This window comes from Halyomorpha halys, unplaced genomic scaffold (assembly GCF_000696795.3).
Source record: "Halyomorpha halys isolate HHAL.00 unplaced genomic scaffold, Hhal_1.1 Scaffold419.1, whole genome shotgun sequence".
NCBI classification, from domain to species: Eukaryota; Metazoa; Arthropoda; class Insecta; order Hemiptera; family Pentatomidae; genus Halyomorpha; species Halyomorpha halys.
In genome coordinates this window covers 311,576-321,199 of record NW_027114485.1, presented here as the reverse complement: position 1 = coordinate 321,199, position 9,624 = coordinate 311,576, and the positions used below count along the sequence as shown (strand labels likewise).

The 9,624-nt window shown below is 33.0% G+C and overlaps 1 protein-coding gene across 1 annotated transcript in view; it reads right to left on the bottom strand.

Annotated features, from left to right (window-relative positions):
* LOC106682507 (cationic amino acid transporter 2) overlaps positions 1 to 9,624 on the bottom strand; it is a 42,462-nt gene that overhangs the window by 13,646 nt on the left and 19,192 nt on the right. Inside the window, exons 6-7 of the mRNA XM_014423403.2 lie at positions 2,930 to 3,063; positions 2,754 to 2,851 (exon numbers count right to left, since the gene is read on the bottom strand). Coding sequence (XP_014278889.1) covers positions 2,754 to 2,851; positions 2,930 to 3,063 — 232 coding nt within the window. The remainder of the gene's footprint in view (positions 1 to 2,753; positions 2,852 to 2,929; positions 3,064 to 9,624) is intronic.

Here is a 9,624-nt window from a genome sequence, read left to right as displayed (position 1 = left end):
AAAATATTATGGGTCTGAAAAATTGTACCAGTTTTTTTAATTGATTTATTGGTATTTACAACTGTATTAAAAATTTATACAATAAGTAAATTGTATATTAGTTATACAATGGCATGATACAGATTCATTGAGAATCTACCCATTGATAGAACTCCAATAACATTTCTAGAGAAGAAGAATGTTTTAATTTTTTTACCTAGGAGGATTATCAGGTAATAAAGGAGTAGCCAGGTTCAAGACAAGTGGGTTTATGTGGTTGAGAAGTTTACCATGGAAGGATTGGTATCTGGTTGTGGCCAAATTAGCATCATATGGAACACTAAGATCCTGATGAATGACTTAATTTGTGCCAAAGTTCAGAGCATTAAGGATTTTCGATTTCATTTCTTTTTTTTAAATTGTGATATTTGCTATTTCGTATATTGATTGGATATTTCTAAAAATAAGATTAGGGAAACTAGGAATAGAAAGAATTTAATTGTTCTTTCATACACATACTATAAGGTTTTATTTATTTTAAAAATATATATTATAAGCAGGATAAGCACCCCCACTAGTTATGGACATCCAAAAAAGATGGTTGGGGTGCAGTCAGTGAAGAATACAAATAAGTAAAAACTTATTTATCAGTGCTAACGTTTCAGCCAAAATATCAAGCCTTCAAGAGCTAATAACAAAAAACAAGATAACAACCAATGAATAAAAGGATATGTAGAATGATTAGAAAATAACTAACATCATAGCGTCAAATAATGTTGAAAGATATGAATAGTTTAAGTATTATAAGAAGATAGAGGCTGTATGAAAAGAGTGATATCAAAACTAAGTAAGTGGAAAAACTTTTGAGATCTATCGAAATAAGAAGGAAGTCCTACAGAAATTTAAGGAACCTATTAGTAGCCTCAAGGATTGGAAGACCTAATTAAATAATGTGTTCCCTTAGCATAGGGGTCTACAGGCAAGCTCTTAGGAAGTCAATAGTGGTATTCTACAGAAACTTATGAGTATTCTTCGGAGGTAAAGCCAATAAGAGAAGAGGAAGAAAGAAGGGACCAAATGATAACTCTGCCCCAATGAACTAGAGGGGATATTCTGATGGATCTATGGATAGTATGGACTTGGACACTTCTAACTGAACATTGAAAGAGGTACCAGTAACTATTGGTGGTAATGGGACTGCTAGTTAGATCAGGGACATGAATGTTTGAGACAGAGACATATAGAAGATAGAGACAATAACAGCTGACCACATCACTACTTGCACTTCACCACTAATCAGTGAATTGCACCTTTGCCCGCTACCTGCAGTTTTCCACTCATTGAGGTAGGTGACTATATATACAATATAAAATATTTTATGAGTATACAATCAATCTGATTCATTGTTATTGTGTATAGTATAATATTATTCATGGTATCATATTCTTCTTCAAACCATTATTATATTTCTATTCAAGAGGATATCAAACTGTAAATAAATACTCTGTTAATTTATATTTATGTATCTAATATATGATACGAATATTCAAGGTTAGCCATATTTTATGAAGGTGACTGGAAAAAACACAATACGCCTTTGGAGAAGTAATCCAATAATAACTGTTTCTTAAGACTCGATTAATTTTAATTAAGTAATATAAATTATTTTGAAAATATCCTTCAGTAATTATCCTGGCATACCATAGGCAACAATCCAGCACTTCATATAAAAAAAAATTATTGACTGACCAATTTATCAGGTAGTTTTCTGTTTGTCTTTCTTTTCTATGCATTAAAACTCTGATCCCATATCGTTGCGGTAATTGTGTGAAGATTTTTCCTTTCAAATATCTAAATTCTGGTTTCTAGGGTGCCATTTAGATCTGAGCTGCCGCTGTTTATCAGAACTGGCTTTATCACACACACAACTTACACTCTTACCTTAAGATTCTATAAGTTTCTTTTTTTTTTTTCTTTTTTTTTTGTTTCAGTACCATTGAAAGATAGAGGAAGTCTCTTTTTGCACTCTTTGTATTGAGATTATTATGTATCTGAGATATTTGAAACTGGGTACTTTTCGGTATGATTTGCCATATGTCAACACCAGAGTATTGGTTAAAAATGAGAACATTAGATCAGTGTTTGATAGGCACAAATCATACTTAAAGAAAACAAATAATTTATAGGAAGGCCATTGGAAAGGAATATAACATTTTTTAGTTGACTTAAAGTGTGCTTACAAAGAACAATTCTCTGGAAATATTTAATAATATTGAACAGAAAATTATAAAAACTAAAGTACTGAAAAATAAAAATAATATTGTTTCATTATTTTCAAAAAAATAATGAAGAAATAGCCACTAATTATATCAGTTATAAAAATAGCCATGAAATAGAGACATCCTGTGTATATTTCTCAATTGCAAAGAAAGCTTTTAAACATGTGATTTTATGAGGTAATATTGCATATTAGACTATAAGACTTTACCAATGTTTATCTTTATGTAAAATTCAAAATTACTAATTATATAAAATATTTTATGATCATTAGAAATGTAATTATTGAATTAAATGTTAAAAATGGGATTTTTAAGATAAACATTTGAGAAAGGAAATTAGATAAAATAACATTATAATTACATCATTTAATGTGAAATTTCCAATTTATCCAATTAGTCAAAACTATCTAGAATATTAATATGAAGGTATACCTTTGATCTTTGACAATTAATGAAGTAAAAAGTATGGATCAATATTAAGTGTCAGAAGCTCACCTACACCAGACACCGCATACTGTCCCAATGGTTGCAATCCAATACAACCAAGGCAATCCCACCTTGATGACTATGTTCCCAAGTGGGTTGAACATGTCCTGAAACATAACAGCGTCAGACCAAAAACCTAGTTATTCTATTAGGCTAAGTTGGATAAAGACATAATTCCAACCTACTATTTCGTCATGGCTTTGTTCCTTGAGGCAGATGGACATTGTGAAAGTGTAGATGCAGTAGATAACAACTAATATCCGCACAGAGATCATGATGCTCCGTGGTATTGTTTTAGTTGGGTCCTTTGCTTCTTCCCCTTAAATTGCCATCATACTTATTCAAAGAGAATGGAATAAATGGAAATCAAAAAGTATGATTTCCATTTATTCCATTCGAAACTTTTAAGTATAAATACTAAAATGTCTATAAAAGGAAGATGGCCGGGGTGCGATCAAAATAACCCGAATATAAATAAACTGTTTATTATGAGCCAATGTTTCGCTCCACTTTGCAGGGGCTTCATTAGAGCTAAAAAAGATACAACTAAAGTTACGTAACAGAGTAAGAGAATAAAATAACATTAAATAAAAGTAAACTAAGGTGTGAGGGAATTTAACGGTTAACAAATGAGGTTACATTTGAAGGTGAAAATATGTAAAATAATATTAAAGTAAGATGAAATTAGGAAATATAAGAAAATATTAAAAGTTAAATTCCCCATTTCCCTACCTTATTGATACCTTGCATTCGGCTAAAACCATTCTTTCACTTTTCTTCCTTTTGAAAGGTGGGTGTCCTGTTTTGTCTATTATTTTCCTATTCTCTTGACCTTTATGTTATTCTTAGTTTCCATCTTTTAGTATGTACTGTATTTTTATATTTCTCTGCTATCTACTTTTTTATTTGTTATTCTTTTTGTTTTCAGAACATGTCTAATACCTTTTTGTATTTCTTCTTTATTCATAATTTTCACTGTACATCATACTTTTAGTTTCTTTAATTTACTATGTAAATTCAAAATTCATCATTTACTTGTAAGTAATCATTTTTAGCCACACCTTGGTTCACTGTTATGTTGTTGCGACGCTACCAATGAGCAAGCTGAAGAACCAACACCTCCATGGCTTCCACTTTCAGAAAGCACTACCCATGCTTGTTCAGATAGTTTATGATGTTGATTTATTGATTGAATTGTAAATAGTTCAATGTTCTAATGTATAAACTATATAAATATTATTATAATTGTAAATATATTATTTTAATAAATAAATTAAACAAAATAATAAACTGATTTACTGTAAAGTAATTGCTTACTGACCATGCCTCTCTTCGGCCTTTGCATTCTTGACAGCTTGATTACCCCTAGTCTACGAGTGTATTGGTACCTCTTGGGAAATAGTAAATACATACATTTAGATTCAGTATATTTTTCCAACTATTTTTTGATGCATCTGATATATTTTAGCTAGTTCCCAATGATCACCTCCTCTATCCTATACCTATTCTATCTTAAGGACGTACAGCTTGTACCAGTCAGGACTTACAATCCCCTTCATGACTGCAGGCTCGAACCCTGAAGAACAAAGTTTCCTTCCTGCAAGGACCTATAGCTCATACGCATCAGGACTCCCATACCCCTAGCCACATGCTCGAACCCTGCGGAGTGAAGTTTCCATCATTCGAGGAATTACCACTGGAGACTTCCTCTGTCCATTCATCTATCCCTTATCGAGACCTTTTCGAGACCTACCTAGTATAGAGTACCTCACATCTTAAATTGGAGTCAGAACCATCTAAAATCTTATACAACTACCCCGACAATATCATGTTATCTTCTTCTCTTACTCTGTTACATGATTTTACTTGTTTGTATCTTTTTTAGCCCTGATGAAACCCTGCAAAGAGGGGCAAAAAGTTGGATCATAATAAATAGTTTGTTTACTATTTGAGTCATTTGGATCACACCATGGACCATGTTCCTTTTATTAATTACATACAGTTGCTCAATGATCTTCCACTAAAATTTTAACTATTCATGTAATATAAATATGCTTCCTTGGATTAACATTAAATAAATATTTTAGTTTGGCATTTACTGTTTTAATTCATTTTATTTTCAATATTACTAATAGTGTGAGTAAGGCACTGTCCTATCTAAATCTGGCTGTATCAGATAATTATTCTGTTACTGTAGCCTTGAGTCAAACCTGTGGGTTCAGGAGACTTCCGGGGTCCACCCAGCATCTGTAAACTGGGTATCCTTAATTGAGGAAAAATCTGGCAGTTGAGCATGATTATGAATAAATCATTTCTTTACACAACTGTTATTCATGAAACAGTACTTTTTTTCCATAGAACTAGGATATTGTTTTTTATTGAAAGCATAATTTTTACTAAATAACTCCAAACTGTGAGATTAGTTTTAGCTTGTCTTGTTCATTATTAAAATTGATACAATTTGGAAACAAAATGAACTCTTCAAAAATTTCTTTCTAAAATAAATATTTTCTTCTCCTCACAAACTGATGAATTAGGGAGATAAAAAATTCTAATTCAATCATATTATTTTGTTGGGCTTATGCTCTGAAGTTTTTATTTTTACGCAGTTAATTTTCTGTATTGATTAAATTGCTACGATGTAAATACAACATCTTTAGTCCATTGCTATTTGAACCAATTGAGAATTAGAAAAATAATGGTTTACATCTGTAAAGTTCTTTCACTTTTATGGTACTTGTCAATATGAACAAACAATTTCAATGAACATTTGAGTGCAATTATCTGGCATTTAATGGTTTAATTACTAAATAATAATACAATCAAAATAATACAAATAGTAATATAGAAAACAAAATTTAAAAATAAAAACAAAAGTGCTATGGTTTTCGGCTTGATATTTATAAATGCTCAAAACATAAAATAACTAAAACAATAGTTGACGATTAGATATTGAAATAAATTAATAAATAAAATAAATTAAGAGAGAGAAATAATTTATTTGTTAATGCTGCCCAAATACATTGGGTTTCTATAACACACAGCACACCCATCAATCCATAACTGAACATATATACACTACAATACATTAACATTTTCCATTTTCAAACAATAATTATGAATAAACTAAATGCAATACATAACTAAATCATCAATAGATAACAACGCATAAATAAAGCAGAAACACAACCATCACAGCAGTAGAATAGTTTATTAAAAAAACAAACAATTAAAAACAAAATAAATTTAAAAAGAACTAATTCATAAATTTAAAGAACATATAAATGAATAAATAAGTAAGAACACACAAATAAATAGGTAAAAAAAGAAAAAAAAAAGTACTCACAAATGAATATTATCAGAATTAATTCCTATGCGAGTGATGATGTGTACGGTACTCAGGGAGTCCAAAATAATATTTTCTGCCCAGATCACTACATCCCCGATGCTAATACCTAGGTCTTCTATGAAGCCCCTTGTTCTATTTGATATTGTTCTGCAAGATCCAAACCAGAGGGCTCTCATGGTGAACTCTCTCTCTCTCTATAAAGGTCTGATGGAATTTTTCCTCAAAGAATGGGATACTTTTTTCATAAATTTCCTTATTTTTTTCCTTCTACTCCACCCATTTGATCGAGGTCATTGTTCTCATATCTCACAGTGGGATCCAAGATCAGAGCCGTACCTCCGGTTTTAGGGATTGCAACAATATCTGGGTATCTCATGGATCTGTCAGTGTAAATGCAATAAACTTCGTCAAAGTAATGATATCTATTGGGAGAGACCAGCTGGGATAAGAGAAATTGGAAGTTAAAGGTCATTTAATTCTTTTTATGGCGTAATGAACCTTCTAACAGGGGCACTGACCACGGTCAAAGAAGGAAAGCCGCCCTTGGGCAAGAACCTTGGAAATAGGAGATCATAAAAAAATAAAGACAATCCTTCCCCACTAAGACCCCCGGGAAGTGACGGTCCTATATCACATTTGAAATATTAGCTTAAAACGGGAAGAGGAAAATAAAAAATAGTTTAATCGAGCAATATTAAAAAAGCGCCTGAAATTGAAAAATGGCATAGAAACCCTCCACTCCCGTCCTCCATGGTAGCCTTACTTATCTGACTTCTCAAACAGACAATTATAGCGAGTAGGTTGGTCGAAGTACGACATGTCACAATCTCACAAGAGGAGATTCATGCTGTTTTTTAATTTCAGGCGCTTTTTAAATATTGCTCGATTAAACTATCCTAAAGTTTCCTCTTCTCCCGTTATAAGCTAATATTTCAAAAGTGGCATAGGACCATCACTCCCCAGGGGTCTTAGTGGGGTGGGTTCGGCAGGGAAGGATTGCCTTTTTTTGCGTTATTTATTTATTTATGAAGAACCTTGGAAATAGGAAATAAGGTACTACTTGTGCAGACCAAAAACCCCGGCCGAGGCAGTGACCTTGGTCATAGAACTTAGAGGATAAGCAGAACACCTATACACCCCTCACACACTCCTTATCTCTAGGACATACACTTCCTGACAAAATTATAGGCCACCTTCATTTTTCTGTTAAAAATTAATTCTAGTTTATGAATTTTTATAAATATAGTTTAGGTTAAATGATTTTGCAATGGTAAACAGAAACCAGTGAATTTATGACAGAAGAATATTTTTAATTGAAGAAAAAAACAAAAATACATTCAATGGCCGCGACAAAAATATAGTCCAGTTTATTTATTCATTAATTACCTTTTGTATTCGTCTCTTTAGTAATGTTTTGAAAGTCATCTCTTTCCAAGACGTAGAATTAAAAAGTTTTTTTATATACTTCAGACGAATATTGGACCACTTTTCTACGATGCAAGATTTCAGTTCTTCTATGGAGTTGAACTGTCTCCCTCCAGCATAAACTGCTCGAGAAAGTTTCCCCAGGAGTTATCAATAATGTTCAGGTCTGTGATCGGGCTGGCCAGGGTAAGATGGAAATATTTTTGGCAGCAAAAATGTGTTTATTATGCAAGCTGTGTGGACAGGTGCATTGTCTTGCTGAAAGATGAACCGCGCTGGGGTCAGCTTTTTTCCTCTTTGAGCTATTTGCCATCCAGATTAAACCGCTTTTCATTGCTGAAGATAACTTTCTTCCATCTCTTTCCCCATGTGATGTGTTCCGAAGCAAACCTCTTTCTGTTGGCTTAGGGTGCTTTTGAAAGAGGGGACTTTGACTTCAGTATAAGGCGTTTGAAATGACGGGTCTTTTGCAAAAGGGATTGAACATTCCTGATATTTGTTTGGACCCCAGCTTGTTCACAAATTTCTCTCGCCCTGGCTGGAGAGTTGAAAGCATGAGGTAAAATAGCTGGCTGTCCCCGGACCGTTATTGCCATGGTCCTGTCAGTGCTTTTCTTTTGGCCATAATCATTACCCAGCCTAAGGAAATTTCTTATGAGATGCCTACTTCTATTTAATGTTCGAGCGATTTCTGATATTGTCCAATTTTTATCACACAATGTTTGAATCATGTCCTTTTCACTCTCAGACAACACTTTTCCTCTAGGCATTACTTAATCAAATTTAATTAGACTCGGTGATTGAACTAATGAATGTAACGTTTACTAACACTGTTCCTACAGCAAGATTTAGATAACAACTGAGAGGCTGGAGTATACTTTTGTCGCATGTAAATATTATATTTTAACTAATCCTTAGGCAAGAAGGATCAGGACTCATTACAGACATGCTATTCCAAAAGCCAGTGGGATTATAACAGTATTTATTAGCTTTGGCCTAAGTATTACATTATATAATGACAAAAACTAACATAATATAGGGTGGCCTATAACTTTGTCAGGTGTGTAGATTTTTCATTTTCATATTCATTTCATTTATCTCCAGGACATTTCCCTATCAAATAGTGATTTACAATGGGGTTTCATTCCTTCTTATCATGTCGCTACCAAACAATCACAATTTTCAATAAACCCCCTTTCTCTACTCTTCTAACACCAGGTGTATCCTTATAACCAACCCTTTTCTCAATACATACTAACGACCCCCCTAATTCTATTCTCCATTCAAAATACAAACAATATGCTGCTGACCTACAAAATTACCTTTCCTTTCATCCTGCTGGAATGCTTAAGGCAATCCACAAGCTGCAAGAAGATAAAAACAGTATCAATAAATGGGCAATAAACCGTGATCTTAAGGCAATCCATAAGCTGCAAGAAGATAAAAACAGTATCAACAAATGGGCAAGAAACCATGATCTTAAGGCAATCCACAAGCGGCAAGAAGATAAAAAAAGTATCAATAAATGGGCAAGAAACCATGATCTTAAGGCAATCCACAAGCTGCAAGAAGATAAAAACAGTTTCAATAAATGGGCAAGAAACCATGATCTTAAGGCAATCCAAAAGCTGCAAGAAGATAAAAACAGTATCAATAAATAGGCAAGAAAACTTGATTTCCTTCCTTACCATACCCTACTCTACCTAAATTGCCAACTCACACAATTCCAAACCTCAGTTAGAAACCTTGGAAAGATTGATGATCAGCACCTATCCATCATATTTCCCAGATTACCCAAAAATTCATTGCTATTTTAAAAAGTTCTTAAGACTCCATCATTACATATATTCTAAAATCTGCCAGCTTCAAGTTACTTCCCTCATATTCCCTCGCTTTGATTATGGTTCTTCATTTTATGCCCCAACAACACCCCTCTTACATCATACTAATTGCACAGGGATATTGTTGCAATCCCTAAAACCGGAGGTACGGCTCTGATCTTGGATCCAACTGTGAGATATGAGAACAATGACCTCTATCAAGTGTGTGGAGAGAAAGAAAATTTATGAAAAATGCATCCCATTCTTTGAAGAAAAATTCCTGTGA